The 26,907-nt window shown below is 53.3% G+C and overlaps 1 protein-coding gene across 1 annotated transcript; it reads left to right on the top strand.

Annotated features, from left to right (window-relative positions):
- Positions 1-4,147: 4,147 nt before the first annotated feature.
- Positions 4,148-25,195, top strand: NFKBIE (NFKB inhibitor epsilon). Its single transcript, XM_038397539.2, is given in 11 exon segments — positions 4,148-5,036; positions 20,471-20,513; positions 20,515-20,574; positions 21,165-21,387; positions 21,617-21,643; positions 21,646-21,704; positions 22,109-22,201; positions 22,203-22,223; positions 22,225-22,263; positions 22,265-22,360; positions 22,722-25,195. Coding segments are annotated over 11 exon segments (1,083 nt in total). The 5' UTR covers positions 4,148-4,680; the 3' UTR covers positions 22,788-25,195.
- The last annotated feature ends 1,712 nt before the right edge of the window (positions 25,196-26,907 follow it).

Below are 26,907 nucleotides of genomic sequence, written 5' to 3'. Positions count from 1 at the left end.
CTGCAGCTTCAGATCAACCACACTGACAGCCAAAGGCAAATACTGACTGGATCAACGGGTTGGTCATGGGAAGGCTCTAAGGTCACTGGTTAGCAGTGGAGGAATGTTATCCTCCAGTGGCTGTTTGATGGCCTGTGTGTGCAATGAGTTCATTGATCTCAGTTTCTGATGGGAAAGTGTCTACATAGCAAAACCCACTATTAACTTTGTCTCTAACTGACATAAAAGCCAAGCAACAGATAGGTCATAGAGATCTAACTCTCCACACACACTAGAAGACGTCCTTCCAGAAGCCATCACTCTTCAGGGGCTGTCTATCCAGCCTCTCTCACCAGTGCTAAGTCACTAATAAATCAGTCCAGGACTGGGCTAGCTGACGTGCTTTGTAAGACATGGCCTGAGAGCTATGAGTTTGCTTCCCATAATGCATATCACATGCACACATCTGGGGCCTTACACAGAACTCAGTGCTCATTGCTGCACCTCTGGGCAGGGTGAAGGGGAGGGATCAGTCTCTAACCCAGGACAGTAGGTTTCAGCAACGCAGTGACATCCACCACAATGGGGCTAGAGCAGGATACAGGTGGAATGCACAAAGCAGGGCACTTGGGGAGGTGACCAGAGCCAATGGGGAATGTCTATTAGAGTATAAATTCAGGGGGAGGAGGGAAAAGGAGGTCACACTTGTGCATTTACTGGCCTGTCTTATTGACTCATGGATCAGATTCCCCAAGAGCTTCTTGGGAAGCTCCCCTTCTGCTCAGTGATTGGAAGCCATCCTCTGGAAGGCAAACATGTGCCAGACATCAGTGATGAGACTCCCCTGAAAGGCATGGGCATGCACTGCTGGCTGCAGCAGAGGAAGGTTGGAATTCCCAGTTACTTCCTCAGCCCATGGGAGGACACAGCATGCACTTAGGACCCCAGAGTTTCCTGTTCTTCCTCTACCAACTGGCCATTCCTGGAACCCGTTGGCTCAGCCACTGCTATGCTGCAGGGTGTGCTGGACATGATGGTGAGAGAAGCCTACACAGGCTGATCATCCTTCAGGGTGAAGATCCAGGTTCTAGTCAAGAGCTCAGCAAGGCTGTGTCCCAGAGCTGGGACATCAAGGTTTGTCTACCTTTGCATCCAAAGAGACAGAAATGTCAGCTGCAAATACATCCAAGCAGAACCATGGTGTAAAGGGACAGAACAATCTAAAGCAGCATTTCTCAAATGTGGCCACCGTGTCCGCATGCGGTCACCAAGGGCTTTCTTTGCGGCCACAGCCTCCTGGGTGATGATGGGAGGGGGCTGGGGAGTAACCCTTCCCAGGGCTGCAGCAGGGGCTGGTCTCTGTCCCCTTCTGGAGCCACACACACTGTAGGAGCAGGCGGCCAGCGTGAGCTCCCCACCTTCCTGGAGATGGTGGGGCTCAGGCTTCAGGCTTAAGCCCTGGGGTGGTGGGCGACAGGCTCTGGCTGTGCGGCAGCAGGCTCCATCCCCCAGCCTCAGGGCTCCGGGCTCACCCCCCGCACATCGCGCCTGGCCCTCACTGCCTCCTCCAGTCCCCATCTGTGTACCACGGCCCCAGGCTCTTGCTCTGGGCTCACCTCCTTCATCTCCCCTGACTCCCGCTGCCTCCCATCTATCCCCCATCACCCCTTGGCTCCCTACCCACTTCCCCATCCAAGGCTTAATTTGCTTCCCAGCCTGCTGGGGCTGACTAAGTCTGCTGTGAAAATGATATTGTTAATATCCCTTTTTTCACAGCCTCCCAGCTAGCTAGCAAGTCTGCTGTGAAAAGTGATATTAACAAATATACAAAAGGTCACTTTTCACAGCAGATTTACTAGCTAGCAAGTCTAAAAAAAATACGCAACCAAAAAAAAAGCAAAACATGCAAAGCACCTTATATGTGTTTCTGTTCTGTTTAGGCCCAGTAATGAACAAACAACTATACATTATTTTTAATTATTGAGTTGGCAAAAAAAAAAAACCCTCCATAAATAAATTACAATGATTTGGACGTGTTTTTTGCGCATAATTATTTGTTTTTCCTAAAGTTAATTAAGTCTTTTAGGAAAAATTGTCAGAGCTGCCACCAGCACGCGTTGGTGGTTGCACTCTGAGGCCACCCAAAAATGTATTGCAAGAACCCCTGATCTAAAGGTCAGAGACAGTGATCCAGAGAGTGGAACTGATCACATGAGCTAGGGGAAAACTTGTGACCTTAAATTATTGACAGCTCCAGTGACTTCCTGCACTTGCCCTCTGCCCTCCCCTTCTCCCTCCACCACCTCTGTGGCACTGTTTCTACAGTAGTTAATACACAGTGGGGTCTGGGAGTAAATGCATGAATGGCAGGTGTGAGCTACTGTGACACAGGCTCCCATCAGTCCAAAGCAACAGCTGCAGCACTGCAGGGGGAAGTTGCTTGAGCTTTGAGAGCAATCTGATCTAGGCTTTCCCTAGCACCCCTCACCATGGTTTCTAGGAACCAGATCCTCAAAAGTATTTAGGCTCCTAATTTCCATTGGCTTCCATTGATTGATGAAAGTTAGGAGCCTAAATACCTTTCAGGATCTGGGCCCAAGTGCTTCCCAGATAAATTAGACTGGCATAGAGATCTCCCTATTGAATTTCCTGTGTCATCAGCTTTCCCCCCTTCCGTGGTAGGACACGTCTTCCTTTTGGAATTAACTGCCTATGGGCACCAGAGAGGTGTACACCCGCAGGAGGGAAAGAGATGCATTGTGATCTCCAACACAGAAGATCTAGGAGTTATGGATGCAATTGAGAAAAGCAAAACAGGCTGAACCTCCAACTCTCTTCCAAGGAAAGGGGTGGAAGCCCCATTGTTTGAAGCCCTGAAAATGTAACTGGACAAAGTCTGGGCAAATCCATGGTAGGGAATAATCCTGTAATGGCTGTGGTAAGGGGCAGGGCTGCCCAGAGGGGGGGAGCAAGTGGGGCAATTTGTCCCAGTCCCCAGGCCCCCATGAGAGTTTTCAGGGGTCCCCACAAGAGTTTTTGGCAGCAATTCGGCGGCGGGGGTCCTTCCACTCCATGTCTTCGGTGAAGTGCCCCGAACACCCGGAGTGGAAGAACTCCCGTCGCTGAAGACTCCAGGCCCCCTGAATCCTCTGGGTGGCCCTGGTGAGAGGGATGGCCTAGTTTGGACCTTGGAGATCTCCTCTGTACCTAAGATGATGTGCAGCATTGAGAGAGAGTGTTATACAGTGGTTATAGCTCTGGTCTAGACAGGCACAGGTCTGGAAGCCAGGACTCCCAGTTCTATTTCCAGCGCTGTCACTAATGTGCGACTTTGGGTTAAGCACTTCACCGCTCTGTGCTTTAGCCTCTGTACCTGTAGACTAGGATAGTTCTATACAGCTAGACGGAGATTATAGGCACCACCTATGCGTAATGTTGGCTGACACGTCCCATTACCTAGGCAGCATAGATCCCATAGGACTAAATTGGTTAAAACGTGCATGTCTGCAAAGCAAATCTTGTTCGTTCCCACCACTGTCATTGGTAAGACAAATGCATCGGATGAAGTGAGCTGTAGCTCACGAAAGCTTATGCTCTAATAAATTTGTTAGTCTCTAAGGTGCCACAAGTACTCCTTTTCTTATTGGTAAGAGGCTTATTCAGTCTAATTTCCGGCACACAGTAGCGTACGCCAGCCTTGTCACTCGCACATCCTAGCCTAGCCAGCTCTCTGCCCACTTCTCCCGCAGCCCGAAGCCATCACCGGGGGAGGAGGCAGGCCCAGCACACCTGAACAAACACAAGCCACAGCTGGGAATAGGCCGGGCAAACATCTGGGGCTCACACAGACCGTCTCTTTCACACTCACACGGATTTTCTCTCACCCATAGCCGCACACACGCAAATAGGCAGCGGGGCGGGGGAAGGACGCAAGCCGAAGCTTTCTAAGTGTTTGTTTTGCCCTGCCCCTGAAGGGGCTGGGTGCTGAGCTGTGCTGCCTCTGGAGCCAGCCATGTCCCGAGCCGGGGACAGACACTGGCCCAGATGCACAAGGGGATCCCCACGTGGATCTTCGCAGGGAACCAGCCCTGCGCGCGGGAGGGGCTGAAGGAGATTAGCCGCTTGGCTCCTCGCAGCGCAGGGCGCTGGAAGGGGGGAGATCCCGGGGGCGGTGCCCAGCGCCGGGGCAGGCGCCAGGACGGAGCGGGACAGGCTGCCAGGGGCGTGCCGGTGGCGGGGGAATCCCGGCCCCAGCCGCTGCCAGCGAGGCGTGGCGCAGGCTGACAATAGCTCCGGACCGAAGCGCCTTCCGGGTTCGGGGAGGCGGGGCTCGGGCGTCAGGCTGAGCTGGGTTTGCGCTCGGCCCGGGCAGGCTCCCCATTCCGCTCCGGCTCCGGCTCCGGCTCCGGCTTCAGGCCGCTCGCAGGGCATGAGACCGCCGCGGCCCCCGCTTGCCTTCCGGCCGAGCACCCTGCCCCGACCAGGCCTCTGAGCGCCCCCTTCCTGGGCCCTCCTCCCCTGCTGCAGATCCTCCCCCCTTTGCACCCCCTGCTGCCCCAGCCCGGCCCCGGCTCCCCGTTTGTGGCCCCTGCCCGGCTCCTGTCTGAGATCCAGACCCCCCGCCCTCTCTTTGCCCCCCTCCGCCGGCCTGCCGGGTGCTTGGGGCTGAGCGGCCCCACTGCCGCCCGCTGCCCTCGCACCATGTCTGGGCCGCGGGGCTCGGAGCGGAAGGAGAGCTCGGAGCTGGAAGAAGGGCAATGTGACTCGGGCATCTACTCGATCCCCTCCATCCGCTCCCTGCCCGGCCCGCCGGGGGATGGGGAGCACCCCCCAGGCCTCGGGGACACGCTGCGGGAGAAGGACGCCGGCCCCCTGGGCAAAGAGGGGACAGACGCCTTGGAAGCGGAGGAGAGGATCGACTCTACCTATGGCTCGGCCTCCCTAACGGAGCACCTGGCCGCCCTGGGGCAGCTCCCCGAGGAGGAAGCAGAAGCCCTGGAGGGACTCAGCCAACAGAAGCTGGAGGCACTCACCTACATCTCGGAGGATGGCGACACGTGAGTGACCTTGTGGCTAGTGCTGCTCTCCTCCGGGCCCGGGAGGGACACTACAGGGTGGGGAGCCTAGTTTCTGTGACCCCATCCGTCCTTCGCTTCTAAAGGCAAGGGAGCCAGTTAGTCCTGCTTGTGGTGGCAGCTGTGATGTGGACACTTGTCCCTTGGGAACTGAACAGCTCATCTCACACAGGGCCACCAAACAGCCATTAAATGCAAATGACTTCCAGCCACTGCTGTTCTGCAGTCACATTGACACCAGTGCCTCAGAGAGAGCGGTTCTGTGTCCCATTCCCTACCCAGCCTTCCCATGCCTGGGACTGGTTGAGTCTGACACCACAAAGATAAGAAGCTGCATGTCTTTGGAGGGAGCCAGTGCCCACCAAAACTTCGGAGTCAGATTGTAACTGGGGGGACTGTCAGTAGAAGAATCCACGTCCCATCTCCCAGAGCCATACTTTTCTTCAGAGTCGCATGTAGGGGCTCAGCCCAATGAAATGGGTTGGGTATTTAACAATTAATCTAAGATTGGGCGAGATCAAATGAAACTAGCAGAGAGAAAAAGAAATTGTGCAGATCCATTTACTTCTCAGGTCTGAGCAGTGGGACATGCGGACGGAGTTAGGGGTTTGGATGGGACGTGTGGTCAGAATGATACAGAAATACATGTGATGTGCCAGTGAGAAGCTGAGTTTCTTCTTGTTTTGTGGCTGCCAGGAAAATGGGAGGCAGGTTCCCTGTACAAAAATCTGCTCTTTTCACCTGTGAAAACTCAAAGCACAAAGCTCTGGCAGCAAGGGAGTTGACCTCACCTGCATAGGCTGCTTTAGGTTGTAGCCACGTGACCAAATCCACTATGTTGGAGAAGACCTGATTACAAAACACTTTAGTTTCCTCTGTGCTGCTGGATAGAACCATGGTGGGGGGGGGGGTGGTATAGGGGTAAACTGGCTACAGCATAACATGTGGCTCATATTCCTGACCTAAAATGCCTTGCAGGTTCTGTGGCTGAAGCTGATTCAGTTAGTAAGGGATTTTTATGTGTCTAAAGAGGTAATGGCCTAATCCTGCATCCCTTCTACTCCTCTGTTACAGCTTTAGGTGCTATTAGCCTCTCTAAGGCCTAGTTTACATTCTCAAATCAGATTGAGGTGTCACGCAGGGCTGTGAAAAAATTTCGTGCCTGAGCACCGTAGTTAGTTTGATCTAATCCTGGTGTAGACAGTGCTAGGTCGATGGAAGATTTCCTCCTCTAGACAAGCCCTAAGTGCTGTGACTTTGGTGTGTGGCCAGGGGATCGTTGTTTTCCCTTCCCCACTGTGTCTAGGAGATGGAGTCCGTTGGAGAGTCTTCTGCTGATTTATCTGGTTCCATCTTGTAAGTGCCTGAACCTGTTGCTTGTCACACTGGCATGATCAGACCCTATCATAAGCCTTCCACTAACTGGAGAAGCAATTAACTCCCAGTGCACTTTTCACTCCCTCCCCACGGAGGCAGCTTTCCAGGGCTCTGCAAATGGCTGCAGCTGCCCTAGTGCTTGCATGCTCTCTCTCCCCTTTACAGTGCAATTTAAAATAGGAAATCTTCAAAGAGTGAGGGGAGAAATAATCTGCTACTTATGGCCGGGCCTTCATGAGTTAGTGCTTAGAGAAGTGGGATTGAGTCCGAACTCCTGGGTTATATCCCTGGACCCTAACTCTGGGAGGGAGTGTGTTGCACTGCTTAGAGCAGTGAGGTTGGACTCCTGAAAATACCTAGGCCCAGGTGGGTCAGGAATAGCATGCAGAAGTGCTGAGCACTCACAGTTCTAGTGGAGCTCAGTGGGGGTACAAGTGCTCAGCACCTCCCTTGCGTTCTCAGTTTTTCTGTCTGTAACATGAGGCTGCTAATACTTACAAGGCTTAATGAATGAATGAAAGGGGCCAGAGAGGGCCCAGAGTTATTTTTTGTTGTTCTAGGGAGGCAGAAAAGATGACCCAATAGGCCTCTTCTATTTCTGATTGTAGATTGCCCAGGAGCAGCAAGGGGAGAATTGCAATTATCCCATCATGTGCCTTGCTTGAATTCATCCTGTGAAGCAGAGCCTGGGCTAGCATTAGAACCTCAAGCTGATTATTTCTCAGAAGGTTCATTGAGCAATAGCACTTCCTTGTTACCATTCTAATTATGAACACTAAAGTCCTGGGCTTAGAGCTAGTAGTTCCTGTTTCGTCAGCTGTCTGGGTTGATTCAGTCCCTGATCTTGAGTGGGCAGACCATCCATGAGGGGGGGTAGAATGTGTGTGGGTGCCCAGTGCTTTCTTGGCTCCCCAACCTGTGATGCAGTTTCCTGTGGGCTTGCCTGTGTCATTGGGAGCTCTGTCCTCAGTCTGACATTTGTGATGAAAGTTCATCAGTGGAGACAGAAATGAGCTTGTTACCAGCCACTTGAAATCCCATCAGGAACCTCCCATGGAAACCTGCTTCAAAGGAGTGGGTGTAATTGATGTAGATTGGGGCAGCTGAGCCAAAACTGTGCCTGCAGAACTGAACCAGCTCTGCTCTGAAAACAAGAAGGGGCTCTGATGGTGCAGGAGGGGTTAATGTATTAGCCTGCCTGCCCTGGAGAAATGGGTCTGATCACAAGTGAAAAGAGTTAGGCCTCTGCCTCATCCTTGGTGGATATTTGATTGAGTTACACAATCTACTCCATAATTGGCAGTTTCTGGTTTGGAGATGCCAGGACTAGAATAGCAGGGGAGCTGCAGGTCACGATTGAGGTATATTGGCAGAGCTGGCATAGTAGGAATACCGCAGGTCAGGAGTGCAGGATCAGCAAAGTTGTGGGGTGGGAGTATTCAAGGACTGGACTAGCAGGAAGTAGTGCAGTCAGGAATGAGGAATGCCAAGGAGGATTGTGGGTCAGGATTGAGATGTGTTGGCAGAACTGGGTGGGTGAGATCGAGTCTAACCTCTGGAATAGCAGGGGGTTACTGGCCAGGACAGAGATACGTTGGCTGAGCTCTGGGGGTGGTTTGACATGGCAGGAGACGTGCTCCAATGGACGGCTACTCCCAGGCATGCCAGCATTATCCTCTGCCTGGTAATGTCCGGTTCTCCTCTTGAACTGACAGTTTGTCTCTGCTAAATTGGATCCCAGGGGACTGACTCTCTGTGGAAGTTGGAGAGGGGTTTTCCAGCCTGGAAAGGTCTGGCTGGCTCTGGGCAGGCCAGAGGGTAATGCTTGATTTGTGTCCTGGGCTCCTAATGAACTCACCCTCTTTTTAGGTTTCAGAGTAGCAGCCGTGTTAGTCTGTATTCGCAAAAAGAAAAGGAGTACTTGTGGCACCTTAGAGACTAACAAATTTATTAGAGCATAAGCTTTCGTGAGCTACAAGTGAGCTGTAGCTCACGAAAGCTTATGCTCTAATAAATTTGTTAGTCTCTAAGGTGCCACAAGTACTCCTTTTCTTTTTCCTCTTTTTAGGGAGTGACTTGGAGAAACTCCCTGCCTCTTGCCCTCGCCAGGGAGCTGCAGCAGGAGGTGGAGCAAGCTGCCCATTGTTGCTTTTGAGGAGGGATAGGATAGGATTTTCATTCACATTCCTGCTCTGGGCAACCCCCACACCACCACCACTGATAAAGTGATGCTGACTACCGGCATGAAGGTTATGCCTCAGTTTCCTCCCATGTGTTCCAAGTCAAAGGTATTCCTCTTCCTGCTCTCACCTTCTTGGGCTAATACTCCAGGGCAGCCAAAGCATGGCCCCTGGAGTTCCACCAGGCTGAGGCCTATACCTCCAACACTGATGGGTTTACTAGAAATCTCCAACTACGTTTGGATGAGTAGACTACATATCCCAGCATGCAATGCTCCATTTTGCCCTGAGTAACCAGGTCCCATTGCATGATGGGAGCCCTAGTGCTCACAGGGTTCACCCCCATATGCGAGGGCAGATGGCAGCCACTATCTTCAAAGTAGGGGTGTGGCGTCTGCAGCCCCCTCACTTGGGCAAAGCTTGGGGGTCCCCAGCTCAGCCTGCTGCCTGGGAAACCGTCTCAGTGGTTCCTTCGTATGGAAATGGGGCCAGAGCTATTTTGGTAGCGCCAAGGTCTGTCTGTGGTGTCTCAGAGGAGGAGAGGAAGCCTCACTTCCTCCCCCAAAGTGCAGTTGTGTGTCGTGCCTGCTGATGGGAAATCACGTGCTGGTGACTTGGGGACTGAGGGCTGATAACCAGGGATCAGGGTGGGTTCATGAGTTAATCCAGGTCCCGGTCCCCGAGGAGATGCAGTTTTACTCTTCTCTCTGTGTGATGGTAACTGGAGGTTGTGGTGGTTAACGCTGATGGGCATTTTTCTTGCTTTGCTCTGGCCTGCTTGCAACTATTCAGTAATCACTGTGCCCTAGGCCTCACACTGCGTGTCTCAGAGATGCAGGCAAGGTCAGCAGCACCCCCCAGTAACTGAAGTCAAGAGACCAGCTGCCAGCACCTGACCTATTGTGCTGTCCTGAAGCAGTGTTCTTGCAGCAGCATGGCAGAGATTGTGCACATTCAAAGTCACTGCTCCTACACACTATCGCTCACTCATCCCCTCTAGGAGGGCGTTCATAGTGCTGACTATGCCATTCAGTTTCACACCAATGTATGTGCAAAAGAGGGAAAAGAATCACTGGCGCTGGGCAAGCTAGATGGAGTTCAAAGAAGGGCAAGTAAAAAAGGGTCAAGCAGGCTGAGTTATGGGGAAAGATTAAAAAAGCCTGGCGAAGGGATGACTGGGGGAAGAAGTGTGAATTTGCCATTCTCTGCAGGACATTGCTGCCTAGGAGGGGATGGGATGGAATTAAGCAAATGGAGATTTAAACTGAATCTCAGAAAAGCTTCCAGACACTGAGACATATTAGGCTGAGATCGGCTCACAAGGGAAGGTTTAGAAGCCCTAGTAGCTCAAGATCAAACTGTAGTAAATGAATATTAGAGACCAATCCTTCCCTGGCCCCTGCAGGACTGGATGGTCAAACAGGGCTTTCCACCTCTACCAGCTATGATTCTAACCGCTAACTCTTCGGCTGGTCAGACAGAACACAGAATATCTCCTTCGGGTGGGCTTTGGCGTTGTAAATGCAACTTTCTCTCGTTTCGAGCCAGAGGTGCCAGTGTCTTTTTATATGAGGCCGACCACATGTCCAGCTAACTCATTCACCTAGGTTATCACTAGACTGCACGTTCCACTGCTGCTTCATGTGTTCCGGGCTGCACGTGTAGCGTATTCAAGAGGCCAGCTGCTCTTGTTTAGGAGGGACACTTTCAGCTCTAGGCTTAACTAGGCTGAAAACCAAACAAAATGATAGTCAATCTGCAACAGGGAACAATCCCGGATGGGATCTAATGGGGCTTCCCTGGGCCAGATTATGCCACCCTTATGTTGGGTAGTATCTCACGGTTGAGTCATCCTGTTGATTTCAGTGGGGCTGCCCACAAAGTAGGGTACCATTCAGTATGAGGAAGGTTAGCCCAGTCTGAACGTGTGGTGCTTGTACGTCCATTTTCACTCTTTTTCTCCTCCATTATTCTGGGGTGCTCCCCCTCCCATTGATTGTAATGGCCTTAAAAAGTCTGTCTCTGTGTGGGGTTTGGGATGGTAGAAGGAAGAGATCCTATTCCCCATAAGAAGGCCATAAAGAGGCCTCATGCTTCCATTTTCCTCCTTCCTGGAATGTACCAAGTTGGAGATGCTCTTCCCAATGGCAGGCCAAAAGGCTACAGGGAAGGGTGGCTTGGGGTATGTGCTCACACAGCCCCAGGCCTGCAAAAATGTGCCCTGAACTAAGCCTATGAGCCAGTCTGAAATACATCAGTGCCCTGAGCCACAGCTCCTCCTGCCTGGTCTCCTAGTGGTTGGGTACCCCAACTACTTTGGGGCCTGAAGATGCCAGTCTCCCGCTGGCTAAACTCTGCACCACCACCATCAAATCAGTCAATCTGTGCGAGGCCACCCCTCCAGAAAACAATTGCTTCCACCCCCACTACATACACAATAGATGAGTTCTTGGTAGCCTCACCTGCCTCACTAAATCAATTTATGCTGGCTTGAGAAACAGAGCCATCTGCCAAGATGGCATGAGAGATGGGGGCCGAGTTTCTTCTTCTCCTGAATAAGCTCGTTGCCTGCCTGCCCGAAAACAGTGAGCAGAGGACTCTGGAGTGCGTGGCCTTTCCTACAGGACCCACTCATACACAAAGAGCCTTATGCAATGGTGGTTTGGCCTCCAGGTGCCAGCCAGGGTGGCAATGCCCCTTCCCCCAACACCAGCAGCAGCATTGGTGCTGTCTCTCTGCAGATGTCATTGCATCGGTCACACATAGGTCACATGTCACAGCCGTAAAAGCTGGAGATGTGGGTTTTTAATGGTAGCTCAGACTGTGTAGCGATTGAAGCACTCACCCAGGAGAGATTCCCACTTGCCTGGGTGAGTGGATTTTTCATGCCTGGCCCCTGTCTCTAGCAGGGAACTTTCCAGTCACCTTTATCCCAGGCTTGTCTTCGCTCTCTCACCCCAAACCACATCCTGCTGTTGAAACTGCAGGTTAATGATTGCAGGACATTGGCAGAAATGTGTGGGGAGTCCAGGGCTGAAATAGTAGGGAGGGCAGAGGCTGTGGGTCAGAAGCGAGGTGGGCCATCAGACCTGTGGGTGGGGAGCCCAGGACTGCAATAGCAGAAATGATGTAGGTCAGGTGTGAAATGCATTGGCCCAGTTGTGTGGTAAAGGTTCCTGCTGGTCAGTTTGTTTTCTGAGGAAGGGGTTAGCAGGGAATGTGAAAAGGAAGAACAGGATAACTGAAATTCCCGTGCTGCTCTCCTCAGGAATATGTGCTCTGTTTTCCAAATCGTCCTGCTGCTGGCTCTATTTCCTCCTTTCCTCCCATGAACAATCAAGTGTTTACTGCAAACACTGATATTTGTATGATTTCCCATGCCTCTGCTAGGAGAGAGCAGGGAGAAGAGTGTGAATTTTCTCTTTAACATGTGGGCAGGAAGTGGGGGTGGGGATGGCAGTTATATAGAACAAATCATGTCAGATGTTTGATCCCTTGTTCTGGATACTTGTAGGCTGAGTGGGTGGATGGGACTACAGGGCAATGCTGCCTGACTAGGGATCTCAAAGCCCTTTACAAATGGGAATCAATTAAGATTCCCAGCCCTTCCCAGATCGGGATCTGTATTACCAACTCATTTCTTGAAGGAGAGAGACTGAGGCACAAAGCCGAAGTGTTTCCCCAAGGTCTGATAGCAAGTCATTGGCAGAAGTGGGAATAGAGCCCAGGATCCTAGTCCCTTGCTCTAACCTTAATGAATCTGTGGTGATGCTAAAGCTTCTCCTGCCATGTGATTAAGATTAACCCCCAAGTGTAGAAGCCATAGTTCTCGAGTCATCCTCTCTTCTGCTTTCCCCCTCTTTCAAGTACATGAGCTGCTTGGAGCAGGGTGTAGAACCATCCAAAGCTCTGTATAAAGTTGTAATTAATCCAGGACCATCCAAGTTGTCACAGCCATGGCTGTGCTGCATGGTGAGCCCACTGGGACATTCTCAGGAATAGAACTCTGACCCTCCTGCTCCAACTGGGTCTCTCCCAGTTAAGCTAAAAATAATCTCCATTAGCTGCTCATGGGTTCAAATCCCCATGGGGGAGCAGTACAGATGCTATGACCCACAGGTGAGGGCTCTGGATTCCATGCAGCAGAAGGTGGTTGTGAATGTATGTTTGTATCTGCATTCTCTCTTTGCCTGTCTGACTAGTTCATTACAATATTATTATTTCTGCTACAATAGAACCTAGAGACCCTGGCTGAGATTGTGCCTAACACAGCAGGACCCCAGGACAAACACAGAGCTGGCTATTTCAATAGACCAGGGAGACAAATGGTGTGAGAGGAAATGGAGGCTGAGGAAGGGTCCCCTTGCCTGAGATCACCCAGCATACTGGTGGCAGATCTGAATGCCAATCAAATGACCTATCCACAGGGCCATACTACCATCGCCCTTTGCAGTTCATAGAATCATAGAATCATAGAATATCAGGGTTGGAAGGGACCCCAGAAGGTCATCTAGTCCAACCCCCTGCTCAAAGCAGGACCAAGTCCCAGTTAAATCATCCCAGCTAGGGCTTTGTCAAGCCTGACCTTAAAAACCTCTAAGGAAGGAGATTCTACCACCTCCCTAGGTAACGCATTCCAGTGTTTCACCACCCTCTTAGTGAAAAAGTTTTTCCTAATATCCAATCTAAACCTCCCCCATTGCAACTTGAGACCATTACTCCTCGTTCTGTCATCTGCTACCATTGAGAACAGTCTAGAGCCATCCTCTTTGAAACCCCCTTTCAGGTAGTTGAAAGCAGCTATCAAATCCCCCCTCATTCTTCTCTTCTGCAGACTAAACAATCCCAGCTCCCTCAGCCTCTCCTCATAAGTCATGTGCTCTAGACCCCTAATCATTTTCGTTGCCCTTCGTTGTACTCTTTCCAATTTATCCACATCCTTCCTGTAGTGTGGGGCCCAAAACTGGACACAGTACTCCAGATGAGGCCTCACCAGTGTCGAATAGAGGGGAACGATCACGTCCCTCGATCTGCTCGCTATGCCCCTACTTATACAACCCAAAATGCCATTGGCCTTCTTGGCAACAAGGGCACACTGCTGACTCATATCCAGCTTCTCGTCCACTGTCACCCCTAGGTCCTTTTCCGCAGAACTGCTGCCGAGCCATTCGGTCCCTAGTCTGTAACGGTGCATTGGATTCTTCCATCCTAAGTGCAGGACCCTGCATTTATCCTTATTGAACCTCATTAGATTTCTTTTGGCCCAATCCTCCAATTTGTCTAGGTCCTTCTGTATCCTATCCCTCCCCTCCAGCGTATCTACCACTCCTCCCAGTTTAGTATCATCCGCAAATTTGCTGAGAGTGCAATCCACACCATCCTCCAGATCATTTATGAAGATATTGAACAAAACGGGCCCCAGGACCGACCCCTGGGGCACTCCACTTGACACCGGCTGCCAACTAGACATGGAGCCATTGATCACTACCCGTTGAGCCCGACAATCTAGCCAGCTTTCTACCCACCTTATAGTGCATTCATCCAGCCCATACTTCCTTAACTTGCTGACAAGAATGCTGTGGGAGACCGTGTCAAAAGCTTTGCTAAAGTCAAGAACAATACATCCACTGCTTTCCCTTCATCCACAGAACCAGTAATCTCATCATAAAAGGCGATTAGATTAGTCAGGCATGACCTTCCCTTGGTGAATCCATGCTGACTGTTCCTGATCACTTTCCTCTCCTCTAAGTGCTTCAGGATTGATTCTTTGAGGACCTGCTCCATGATTTTTCCAGGGACTGAGGTGAGGCTGACCGGCCTGTAGTTCCCAGGATCCTCCTTCTTCCCTTTTTTAAAGATGGGCACTACATTAGCCTTTTTCCAGTCATCCGGGACTTCCCCCGTTCGCCACGAGTTTTCAAAGATAATGGCCAAGGGCTCTGCAATCACAGCCGCCAATTCCTTCAGCACTCTCGGATGCAATTCGTCCGGCCCCATGGACTTGTGCACGTCCAGCTTTTCTAAATAGTCCCTAACCACCTCTATCTCTACAGAGGGCTGGCCATCTCTTCCCCATTTTGTGTTGCCCAGCACAGCAGTCTGGGAGCTGACCTTGTTAGTGAAAACAGAGGCAAAAAAAGCATTGAGTACATTAGCTTTTTCCACATCCTCTGTCACTAGCTTGCCTCCCTCATTCAGTAAGGGCCCACACTTTCCTTGGCTTTCTTCTTGTTGCCAACATACCTGAAGAAACCCTTCTTGTTACTCTTGACATCTCTTGCTAGCTGCAGCTCCAGGTGCGATTTGGCCCTCCTGATATCTTTCCTACATGCCCGAGCAATATTTTATACTCTTCCCTGGTCATATGTCAACTTCCACTTCTTGTAAGCTTCTTTTTTATGTTTAAGATCCGCTAGGATTCACCATTAAGCCAAGCTGGTCGCCTGCCATATTTACTATTCTTATCGACCTCATCGGGATGGTTTGTCCCTGTAACCTCAACAGGGATTCCTTGAATACAGCCAGCTCTCCTGGACTCCCTTCCCTTTCATGTTAGTCCCCCAGGGGATCCTGGCCATCTGTTCCCTGAGGGAGTCAAGTCTGCTTTCCTGAAGTCCAGGGTCCGTATCCTGCTGCTTACCTTTCTCCCTGCGTCAGGATCCTGAACTCAACCAACTCATGGTCACTGCTCCCAGATTCCCATCCACTTTTGCTTCCCCCACTAATTCTACCCGGTTTGTGAGCAGCAGGTCAAGAAAAGCGCTCCCCCTAGTTGGCTCCCCTAGCACTTGCACCAGGAAATTGTCCCCTACGCTTTCCAAAAACTTCCTGGATTGTCTATGCACCGCTGTATTGCTCTCCCAGCAGATATCAGGAAAATTAAAGTCACCCATGAGAATCAGGGCATGCGATCTAGTAGCTTCCGTGAGTTGCCGGAAGAAAGCCTCATCCACCTCATCCCCCTGGTCCGGTGGTCTATAGCAGACTCCCACAATGACATCACTCTTGTTGCACACACTTCTAAACTTAATCCAGAGACACTCAGGTTTTTCCACAGTTTCGTACCGGAGCTCTGAGCAGTCATACTGCTCCCTTACATACAGTGCTACTCCCCCAACCTTTTCTGCCCTGCCTGTCCTTCCTGAACAGTTTATAACCATCCATGATACAGTCATGTGAGTTATCCCACCAAGTCTCTGTTATTCCAATCACGTCATAGGGGAGTTCCATCACCTCCCTTAACTGCCCTTCTGCACACACCCCTTTCCCAAGCTCCCCCTCCCAGTGCAACAGCCTGCTACATCAGTTGTCCCACCAGCTTGGTCCCCCCCAACAATAGCAGTTGTGAGGGGTGAAAGAGGGGCGGAGCTAAGGGTGCGGTGTGTGGTCAGTGGTGTATGGTAGCTGTGGCAATGGGAAGGCATATACTTGCAGGTGAAGGAGTAGAGGGTATATTTTGATTGGTGGCTTGCCTGCCAATTTCCTTGCTTTAGGGGTTTGTGTGTGTGGCAACCTCAACTGCTTGGCAACAAAGCCTTTTTTATGTTAATAATTGTGGTGGTAGTCATGTCGGTCCCAAGGTATTAGAGAGACAAGGTGGGTGAGGAAATATCTTTTATTGGACCAACTTCTGTTAGGTAGAGAGACAGGCTTTCCAGCTACATAGAGTTCTTCCTCAGGTGTGAGTTTCGGTGTTGTCCTCTTGGCTGTTGCGCGAGGCAGCTGGCCAGGCCAGTGGTATTCTTGGAGCTGTATGATCATCATTGGCAATATTGAGGCCTAGGAAAGAGTAAAGAAGGCTGAGGCCTCTGTGCCTCATGCTTTGCAGGGGGTTCCCGCTTTGGTACAAGATAATCCTGATCCCTCGCTTGCATCATCATGATGCCCCGCTCTGTAATGGGGCCAAGGCACCAACCTCTCATGCCGCTGGCTCATCCCTCAGCTCTGGTTCTGCACGCGGAGAACTTGAGACAGTTGGGATCTCTATGCCTGTTTCAGGAAGTGAAGGACTGCCACATGATACAGGGGGAACAAATGCGGAAATGAGACTGGTGGGAGACAGAGTGCAGGGGGAGGGGAAATACTCCCAACTCGGCATGGCCTAGTTAGCACCAACTTCCCAGTGAAAGTCCCAGGCACTGATTCAGCAAGACATGCAGTGGGTTGCTAGTCCCTAGCGCCTTTACATGGCGGACCTCAAAGAGCTCTACAGGGCTTTAAAGGTGGGGAAGTCATATTCCCTCTGTTTTACGGGCAGGGAAGGTGAGTTCCCCTCACTCGGCCAGGGTCACACAACGCAGTTGCCTTAAACCAAAACTGTTCTACTGAGAGCTGGGGGCGGATTGACAGACTTGGGTTTTCAGCCTTAAGCGTGTGACTGGCCCACCTTTCCCCGACTACCAGTTCTGGGTATGACGTGGTCCGTCTGTTGGGGGGTGGGGGATTCCTGGGGGTGGGGACTGGCTTGGTAGGAATTGCAGAGGGCTCCATGTACTTTCATGCTGGGCCTAGCCTCAGTCCCCTGGGAGTTGTTTGGCTCCGAAAAGTGAAAGTAGCAGAAGTTTAAAGTTCAGTCACAATTGCCCTGGAAAGTCCCATCTGCTGAGACTTCTTATCAAGTGCATAGGGGCTGAGAAGCAAGGCCACACCTATAGCCTTGCTGGCAGGGGGACTGGGAGGGACGCAGTGGGAGCTGGCTTATAGAGACAGGGGCTGTCCCTGGTAAATGGGGAGGGAGGCCCAGCTGCAGGAGCCACTAAGGACCTTGTCTATGCTGAGGTTGTCTGGTAGTCTCCCAGTGTCTTTTCCCTGGTGTTGGTAATTGTGCAGTTGCTAGGTAAATGGGGCCCAGATGCTTTTACTGCCGTGCCCGCTGAGCTACACACAGCTCTGCCAATGCCCCTCTGTCCTGACCAGCAGCCCCCACAGCCCCCCTTCCCCCAGTGCCCTCCAGTGGAAACCTTGCTTCTCTCCTTCCCCCGGACAACCAGAGGCTGGTTCCAGTAGGTATTTTCCTTGCTGAATGCCCCATACGCACAGCTGTCAGTTGCTCTTCCCCCTACCCTGGGAGCTTTAGCTGTGCAGGGGGCCCCCTCCCCCATCCCCATTTGTTGCTCAAACTGTGGGTGGCCACTCCCTCCAGTGCAGCTGGGGAATTCCCCATGCCCATGTGACCTGGGGCTTCCCCCGGGACAATGCAGTGAGGCACAGAGGCTTGGTTTGGCTCTTCCTGCTGCTCCTTCTGCCTGAAGGGAACCAGCTTGGGGTCCCCTGGATCCTGGCTGCTGACAGACCTGAGCTGCTGTCCCTGCTCAGCAATGAGGTTGGGATAAGCTTCCAGCATTGCCCAGAAGAAGGCACCAAAGTTTCCCCCCTGTAGAACTCCTCCAGACCAATCTAGTCCCTCTCTCCACGAGACTACCAGTCACGTTGGACACCTGGCCCTCCACCTTTCATGCCCTACCCTGGGGGCCCTCCAGCCTTTACACTGCAGTAGTCACTTTGGGGAGCTGCTGAGACCAGAAGGGTTGAGGTGCTCCCAGAAAATGAGCAGCACCCCTTATCTTACTTGTGAACAGCAGCTTCTCCATGCCTGGCCTGTGGTTATACCTAGACAGGGAGCAGCTGGTGAAAGCTGAGCCCAGGCGCATCTCCTCTATAACTTCCCCCTGTGGCTTCGGGACTCCTCAGTGGTGTTAGTGCCCCAGTGGCTCCCCCCCTCACTCCCATCTGCAACCTGCCAGAAGATTATGTCCTTTCCAGTGAGACCCCAAGCTGGCCACGCTTCCTCGCCCATTCCTGGCCTCCCGGCACCGTTACTGCAACGCACTGTGATGTCACCTGCCCTGAGAGCAGTGTGTCCCTAATAAAGCCACCATCCCCACCATTGCATCAGCCTGGTGCTCTAGTCTGCAGTGAATGCCGAGTCCAGTTCAAGAACACTGTGGTGGTGGTCAGTGCCTTCCCTGAGGTTGGGCCTAACTCCCCTGGCAATCGGCTTTCTCTTCACCACTGGGCCGTCCTGCACCATGTGGGAGTCAGAACTCTTGCAGGAGATGGCCTTAGGCTGGAACAGACTCCCACAGGAGATCAGAGACCTCACTGTGATCAAAACGAAATGCAAAACTTGCCTCTGGCTTAGCCTGTAGCACACACACAACCACCCCTCATTCTCACCCCGTCCTGCGCAGTACATGCTAACCCAGCTCTCTGTCTCACAGCCTGGGAGTGGGTCCTTGAAGCCAGAGTGGCGTTACTGTTTCTATCTTTAGATGCCTTGGAGATGCTCAGGCACCGGGGAGATGGGGGACAGGTCTGGCTAGAGAGGGAGCTCAAGAGGGGGTTCATAGCTCTGCTTGGGGGTGGCTTTTGGCGCTGAAGTAATGACAGACGTTCTGTGCGGGGCTGGAAATTCCCTTCAAATTTCTCACTCTTGTTCTGACTGCTCGGGGTGCGACAAGGACCAGTGTGAAACTCGCACGAGTGCGGCTCATGGTCTCTCACACGTGTCTCTTGGTGTCTGGGGCCCAGGGCTCAAGTCTTCTGTGCAGATTTCTGTGGGGGCTGAGAGTTGGGCCCAGGTGGGGCTGCCAGCTCCAGCAGACAGTGGCGGGTGCTTAGTCTTGGTAGATATATTTCCATCTGGTCAGCTGTACCCCCTACCCCAGCACTGGTGGTCCCATGGGGCGCAGGGGAGGGGTCTGGTAATCCAGTTCTGGTTTTTCTCTCTTCTCCTGCGGACCCTGGGCCCAGTTCATTCCCAGACCAGTGTGAGCTGGGGCAACCCACTCTGGCTCGGTGGATGAGGGGACTCCAGAGAATGGCAGGTGGTCTTCAGTTAATCTCCTGGATCCCTCCCCACACTGTATCCCACACCCCGGCTGCCTGCCCTTGAGCCAGGAAAGCAGAAGTACTGTGGCTGCAGGGAGGGGGAGGGAGTGGAATTCCCTAGGAGCTGCTGGCCAGCACTAGGTTGTGGTTCCCTTGCTGCCGCATCTCCCTGGGTCCGGAGGAAGTATTCCAGGCTCCCTAGGGTTTGTGTCCCAGCAGGAATGACTCTACCCTTCCTGCCTCTGAGAGTCTGTCTGGGTTGCTGGGTCTGGGTCTCGAACAGGAGCTGGAAGGCTAAGCTCTCATGGGCTCTGCAGGGGCATAAGGATCCCCTCACGTTGCTAATAGACTTGACATTCGCTCTGGCTCCTTAGCCGCCTCTCTGTTGACTGCTGAACTGGCAAGGGTGGGGGGACCTCTATTATCTGTGAGGCTCTTTGGACTTCTAGGATGAATGGGGTCCCTTTCTGCCCATGATCTGTCTCAGCTGCCTCTCTGTGGGCACCAATCTGAAAGCCCATCGAGACTGTGCACATGGGACACTTGGGCTGGCTGCAGTGGGGGGACCTGTCCTGAGCTCAGGTGGGGAATGCTAGGGGTAGAAAACGAGTGAGTTGGGGTCACTTGGTAACACTCCTGCAATGGGCCATAGAACCACCCCTAGCTGGACCTGGGCCTATCCTGTACAGTGCAGCTCTGCCCACCCTGCCTGTGCTGGGGAGAACCTGTTTGGAGAGTGGGTAGAGCCGATGAACCCACCATCACTGAACCTGTTTCTCTAAGTGGCCCATGTTGGAAGGCTCCGTTCCCGTCTGCCTGACACCAGGAATTGGGCACCTTGGGGATCTGCTCCCCTGGTGGGTGGGTATGTCTGTGCCAGGCTGATGTGCCATGGGCATTGAGGGGTTCCTCTCCCGCTCCAGAGGTGGGGCATGGAAGCATTTCTCTCTCTGTGGGGTAGTGGTGTGGGAGTGACAGGCTGGCGCCATGTGGGAACCGCAGCACATGACCCCATCTCCTCCTCCGCAGGCTGCTGCACCTGGCAATCATCCATAGCTTCCCAGCACTGGCACTTCTTCTGCATCACCCACCTGCCCACAGAGGTGCTGGAGATCCAGAACGACTTGTTCCAGGTATGTACTTGGGGGAGGGGAGTGCTCCAATCTGGGTGATCCCCCGCCAGCCCCAGGAATGGCCTAGCAGGTGGACCTGTCCAGATTAGCCATTCCCCACACCCTCCTGCCACCCAGGCCCTGGCCTCGTTCCTCATGCCCCCAAGGCTAGTGCCTTGGCCCCCTGGGGTCTGTGATGTTCTCACCCCCCAGGTCAGCGCTGTAGGTATTTGGGGTGCATTAGTTGAAGCAAATTTTGCAGGACAGCTGCCTTTGGCTGGTGTGTGGGGTACCAAGATAGGACCCTGAAAATGCAGGACACTCAGGCCAGCACTGTATGCAGCCCCACAGTTATCAGAGGCCCCAAGCCAACATGAGCACCCCTGGGGGTGGAGCTGCCTGGATCTCCCCCCAACCCCCCCGGAGTGAGGACTGCGGTGTTCCTACTTCCCTCACCCAGGGGAGGCTGTGGGGGTTGGTAGCTTGTACTACTTCCGTGGGCCCTGCCTGGGTGGCCCACTGCTGTCATCCCCTGCCAACTGCCCCAACCTGTGGGGCCCCTGTGCCCTCCCGATGCCACCCCTGACCCTTCACTGTCTTGCTGCCCACAGACCCCACTTCACCTGGCCGTGTACCTTGAGCAGCCCAACGTGGTGAGGGCGCTGATCCACAGTGGGGTCAGCCTGGACCTGCAGGACCGCAATGGCAACACCCCTCTGCACGTGGCCTGCGAGCAGCAGAACCTGCAGTGCGCCAAGCAGCTGCTGCAGGAGCTGGGGGCGAGCACTGAGCCTCAAAGGAGCCTGCAGGACCTGCAGCTCCAGAACTGGCAAGGTGAGGAGCAAGGCAGGGGTGTCAGAGGTGGTGCCCAGCTCTATAGCTGCAGGGTAGGCGTGTGATGGGTGCTAGGCTCCATGCTGAGATGCCCTAGGCAGAGACAGTCTCTCTGTGCAGTGTTCGTGCTAGGCATTAGGTAATGGGGCCCTGGTCCGTGACTGGGGCTCCTTGGCGCTACAGGAATACAGTACAATAATAGCTGCCTCTGGGTCTCTCTCCTTGCCAGGCTTAGCCTGTCTGCACATCAGCACCTTGAAGGGAACCTGCAGCTGATGGGACTGCTGCTGCGGAGTGGAGCTGACATTAACGTCCAGGTAGTACATGGGCTGGTGGGTGAGGGCAGCAGCCTTGGCACTGCCAGCTGTACTGCTCTGTGCACTTTCCCCGATCAGTGTCCTGAGGAGTCTCTCGAGCCTCCCGGTTTCTGGAAGCTGGTTTCCCAGGCGGCTGCAGGTTTGATGGGGCGTGGTCCCTGGCGGGCACCAGACTCCCAACTGGAGGTTCCCAGCTCCATGCCGAAGCCTCTCCAGATCTGCCTGGTGGCAGGCAGGGGGCAGGGCCAGCAGGTCCCCTTCAGGCTGGTGGCAGGTGCCCATTGTGATGCAGTCTGTGCGCCCCCATTGGGGTTCCATCCCCTCGCCCTGGGCCCTACGCTGGCAGCTGCAGGGGCGGGACAAAGCAGGGCCCATTCTAACAACCTGGGCACTGCTGGTTTCAGGACGGCACAAGTGGGAAGACGCCCCTGCACCTGGCAGTGGAGAGCCGTGACCGCGAGGCAGTTCAGTACCTGCTCAGCAAGGGTGCCCATGTGGGATGCCCTGATGTTCAACGGCCTGCACCCCGCTACACCTGGCCGTGGGCAGGAAGGACGCCTGCCATGGCGGCCATACTGTACCACTCGGGGGCTGACACCCTGCTGAGGAACATGGAAGATGAGACTGCCCAGGACCTGGCCGACGGCAATGATGACGTGAGTCTGTCCGTGTGTTTCCTTGTGGGGGAACATGTGGTGGGGTGTCCAGGGAGGAGGCCTTGGCCCTGGGACAGGAGTGCTGGAGACGGTGGCTGCTCCAGTCCAGCAGGAGGCGCTAGGGCCCTGTAGGGGAGCGTGCAGTTGCCTTGTCTGTCCCAACCCTGCTTAGAGGGGCCTGGCTGTGTGCTGTGTACTCTCTCAGCACTAACCCACCATTAGTTGTGCATTTCCCCTGGGGTGCCTGGGATGGCTGGGCTATTTGGCCCTGGTTCCAGATGCATTCAGTCCCCAGGGAACCTGCTCTCCTCTGGCCTCTCTGGCACTAACCCTGATCTCTCCATGCCTGTTTGTTTGGCAGCTGCTCGCCCTCCTGCCTTTCGACGACCTGAAGATCTCGGGGAAGCTGGTGGTGGTCTCCGACTGAGCGACCAGCCTCTGACTGAGGGGGCCGCCCCTGGGCTCCCCACACCCGATGGGACCCACACTCACCCAGCCATGCACTACAGCTGGCAGGAGGGGAGCCGGCTAAGGAAATCTTTCCCCTTGTATCAGGCTCTGTAGCCCCGGCTCTCCATCCAAACACCCTCCCACTTCCACCTGCTCAGGGAAGGAAGTTGCATGCGCTGCATGGGACCCTCCGATGATGCGTCTGAGCTGCTGCTGCTCTTTCCCCTGCCTGCAATGGGAGCGGCCAGCAGGGGGCTCTGGTCTCAGACTGCATGGAGGAGCAGCTGGGAGGGGGTGTTTCCTGGTCCCAGACTGTGCAGTAGGGAGTGCTTCCCCCCCCCACACCTCCAGACCTGCTGGAGCAGTTGCAGGGGCTCCCACTGCCCTTCCCTGGGGAGATACAGACTCTCATAAACCCTTCTTCTCTACACCCAAGATCAGTACCTCATGATTCCCTCAGTGACCACTGGGGCTGCACGCTCTGACTTCTTGCCCCTTGAAGGCTTCAGCACCCCCATGAGCAGAATTGCCCTGTACTCCAGCCAGCCCCTCCCCAACCAGGAGGGAGCTGGACCAGACTAGACATGAAGATGAACAGGAGGGAGCCTTCCTCCTGTGGGTGGAGCTGGATGGGAGCTACAGGTCCCCTTCTGGAGAGGGGCGCAGAACCCAGTGCAGGGGCCCCTCTGCCCAAGGAAATCCCATACCCTGCTCCCTGAGATTCCCTATCTGTCTCCCTATGTGAGCCCACCTTAGCTAATGCTGCTCCCTGCTTGGGCAGTTCCATCCAGCCAACTTCCACTCCAGCTGCAGTCGTAGCTAGACTCATAGAGGAGGGAGGGGCTGGGAGACCTGGTGTTTTTCCCCAGCTCTGCTACTGAGTGTCTGCATCACCCTGGACAAAGTGCCTTTCCCTTGCTTGTGCCTCAGTTTCCCCCTCTGAAAGGGTATACCAACACCGATCCACTCTGCAGGGCAGTGCCACAACGCTTGTGTGTGAGGCGCTTAATCCATTGACATCAGTAAAGGACCTGGAGATTCTCCAGTGGAAGAGGCTGGACGGGCCCAGGGTTCTTCCCCTGATGATTAGCCACTTCCCCTCTTGGGGCTGCCATGTGTCTCCCCACCCTATCCCCAGCATGGCTGCCTCCCTGTGGCAGGTGTGTAGACCAGGGGTTGCCAACCTGTGGCTCCAGAGCCACATGTGGCTCTTCAGAACTTAATATGCGGCTCCTTGTATAGGCACCAACTCCGGGGCTGGAGCTACAGGTGCCAACTTGCCAATGTGCTGGGAGGTGCTCACTGCTCAACTCCTGGCTCTGCCACAGGCCCTGACCCCACTCGACCCCTTCCCAACCCCTCCCCTGAGACTGCCATGTCCTCACTCCTCCCCCCCCCCCCCAGAGCCTTCTGCAGCCACAAAACAGCTGATCGGGAGGAGAGGGGGAGACACTGATCGGTGGGGCTGCCAGTGGGTGGGAGGCACTGGGAGTGGGGCAGGGGGAGCTGCTGGGGGGCTGCTGACATATTACTTGGCTCTTAGCAATGTACGTTGATAAATTCTGGCTCCTTCTCAGGTTCAGGTTGGCCACCCCTGGTGTAGATAGTGTAGCATGGGGAGCCATGGTGCCTGTGACCCATGTAAGCTGGTGACATTCTCAGCTCGCTGCTTTGGAATGGCTGTTGTTGTGTGGGGGCAAGTCCTGGATGGTGCAATCACCCGGGATGCTCTGGAGAGCCTGCTCCCTTTTTCTGAATTCTTGGAAGGGGCAGCTGCAATAGAGTTTTGCCAGGAAAAGCTGCAAAACTTCTTAGCAAACACTTTGAGCCTTGGCAGAGCCTCTGCGGCTCCTCTGGACAGCTCAAATCATTGGCTGTCTTTATCTCTTCCCCTCCCCCTCCCGGGTATTTTAGCACTTACACTGTGCTATGGTCACAAATGAGTTGAGTTTAAAGTCCTCAGCCAAAATCTAGTGGCAATGGCTCTGGAGCTGCTCAAATTAGCTCCATCTTCATTTTGATGTGATTGCCGGGGTCTGCCCAGGACTAGAACAGTGTAGGGGGTGGGATGTAAGAGCTTTTTAAAATACTCTAGTTTCCCTTTTAAAATCAACATCTCAGGAAAAAAGTAATAATCTGTTCTGTGCTGTCCCCTTGTGGCTGTTGATGGTATTGCGGCACCTCCCCTTCGTTGCTGTTTCGCCAGAGCTCCTTGCGTGGCTAGGTCTCAGTCCTGAGACCCTGGCAAGGTGTGGTTTGCTGGATGCTCTGGTGAGGGGGGAGCTCTGGTGTCATGCTAAGGAAGCACTTATGGCCTGAGCTGTTGCCGGTGGTTAGGGAGGGGCATTCAAATGTTATTTAAAGAATAAAGGGATCAATCCTATAGCAGATGATCTCGGTATTGATACCACTCTTCTTCCCCTCTCTCATGGCTCTGTGCAGAGGAAGCAGTCAGCCTAGGGGGGCTGCCACTACTCAGCCCCCAAAGGAGGCACTCTGGGAGCTGGGGTGAATTCATTGCACCATCCTGCTGCCAGTGCTGAAGCTGTGGTTCTGGAAGTACATGTGTCCTGAGCCTGTTGGTGGAGGCTGACCACCAGTGTGCTAGGACAGGGCCTGGAGAATCCTGGGTGCCAGTCTGGAGCACTGCCCACTCGGTCCTTGTCTCAAAGGCAAACAAACAAACTGGGCCTTCGTTGGCTGAGTTGCACTTAAATCATTCCAAATAGCTTTCTGCAGGACCTTTTGTGGTTCAGAGGACCAAAGTGGTGAGAGCAGGGGCCTGGCAGTCAACACTTTTGGGCTCTATTCTCGACTGTGGGAGGGGAGTGTGGGCTGGTGTCTCACAAAACTGGGTGACTGGGCAACAAAATGGCAGATGAAATTCAGTGTTGCTAATGCAAAGAAATGCACATTGGAAAACATCTCAACTATACATATAAAACGATGAGGTGTAAATTAGCTGTTACTACTCAAGAAAGAGATGGTACAGTCACTGTGGATAGCTGTCAGAAAACATCTGCTCAATGTGCAGCAGCCATCAAAAAAAGTTAACAATGTTAGGAACCATTAGGAAAGGGATAGATAAATTAGAAAATACCACACTGCCTCTATAACGCCGTGGTATGCCCACATCTTGAATACTGTGTGTGGTTCTGGTCGCCCCATCTCAAAAAAGATATATTAGAAATGGAAAAGGTACAGAGAAAGGCACCAAAATAGTTAAGGGGATGAAACAGCTTCCATAGGAGGAGAGATTAAAAAGACTAGGACTTTTCAGCTTGGAAAAGACACGCCTAAGGGGGTTATGATAAAGGTCTATAAAATCATGAATGGTGTGGAGAAAACAAATAAGGAAGTGTTATTTACCCAATGAAATGAACAGGCACCATGTTTAAAACACAAAGGACGTACTTCTCACAACGCACAGTCACCCTGTGGAACTTGTGGAGGGCATGTTGTGAAAGCCAACACTGTAACAGGGTTTAAAAGGGAATTTGATAAATTCGTGGGAGGCTAGGTCCATCACTAGCTATTAGCTAAGGTGGTCACGGACACAACCCCATGCTCTGGATGTTCCTAGGCCTCTGACTGCCAGAAGCTGGGACTGGTTGACTGGATGGATCGCTTGATAGTTGCCTTCTGTTCCTTCCCTTTGAAGCATCTGGCCCCAGCCACCATTGGAGGACAGGATACTGGGCTAGATGGATCATTGGTCTGACCCAGAATGGCCATTCTGGTGGCTAGGGGAGGAGACTGGCAGCCGGGGCTTCAGGCCTCTATCCCTCAGTTATCTCTGCAACTACTTTATGATGTTCCTAGGTGAGTAAATTCCTCCTCGGTGCCTGATCAGTGCTGAGGTAGCAGAGTACTGAGTCAGAAGCAGCTGCAGTTAGGTCAAAAGATTGCCGGTCACCCCCATTCACAAGCTTTGTCTCCTAACAGACTGGGATTGCCCTTCAGGGAGCAGCCCCAGGGGGCTGTGGAGGGAGCCACAGGCACATGGGGGGAGGGATCCGAGTGCCTCTCTAAGGCAAATCCACTTCAGCGTGTGACCTTACCCCAGTTGAGCTCTGTTGGCCCTGGGCCGCTGCCCC

Source organism: Dermochelys coriacea, chromosome 3, assembly GCF_009764565.3.
Source record: "Dermochelys coriacea isolate rDerCor1 chromosome 3, rDerCor1.pri.v4, whole genome shotgun sequence".
NCBI classification, from domain to species: domain Eukaryota; kingdom Metazoa; phylum Chordata; order Testudines; family Dermochelyidae; genus Dermochelys; species Dermochelys coriacea.
The sequence above is the reverse complement of the archived record's forward strand: the minus strand, read 5'-3'. Positions and strand labels throughout refer to the sequence as shown.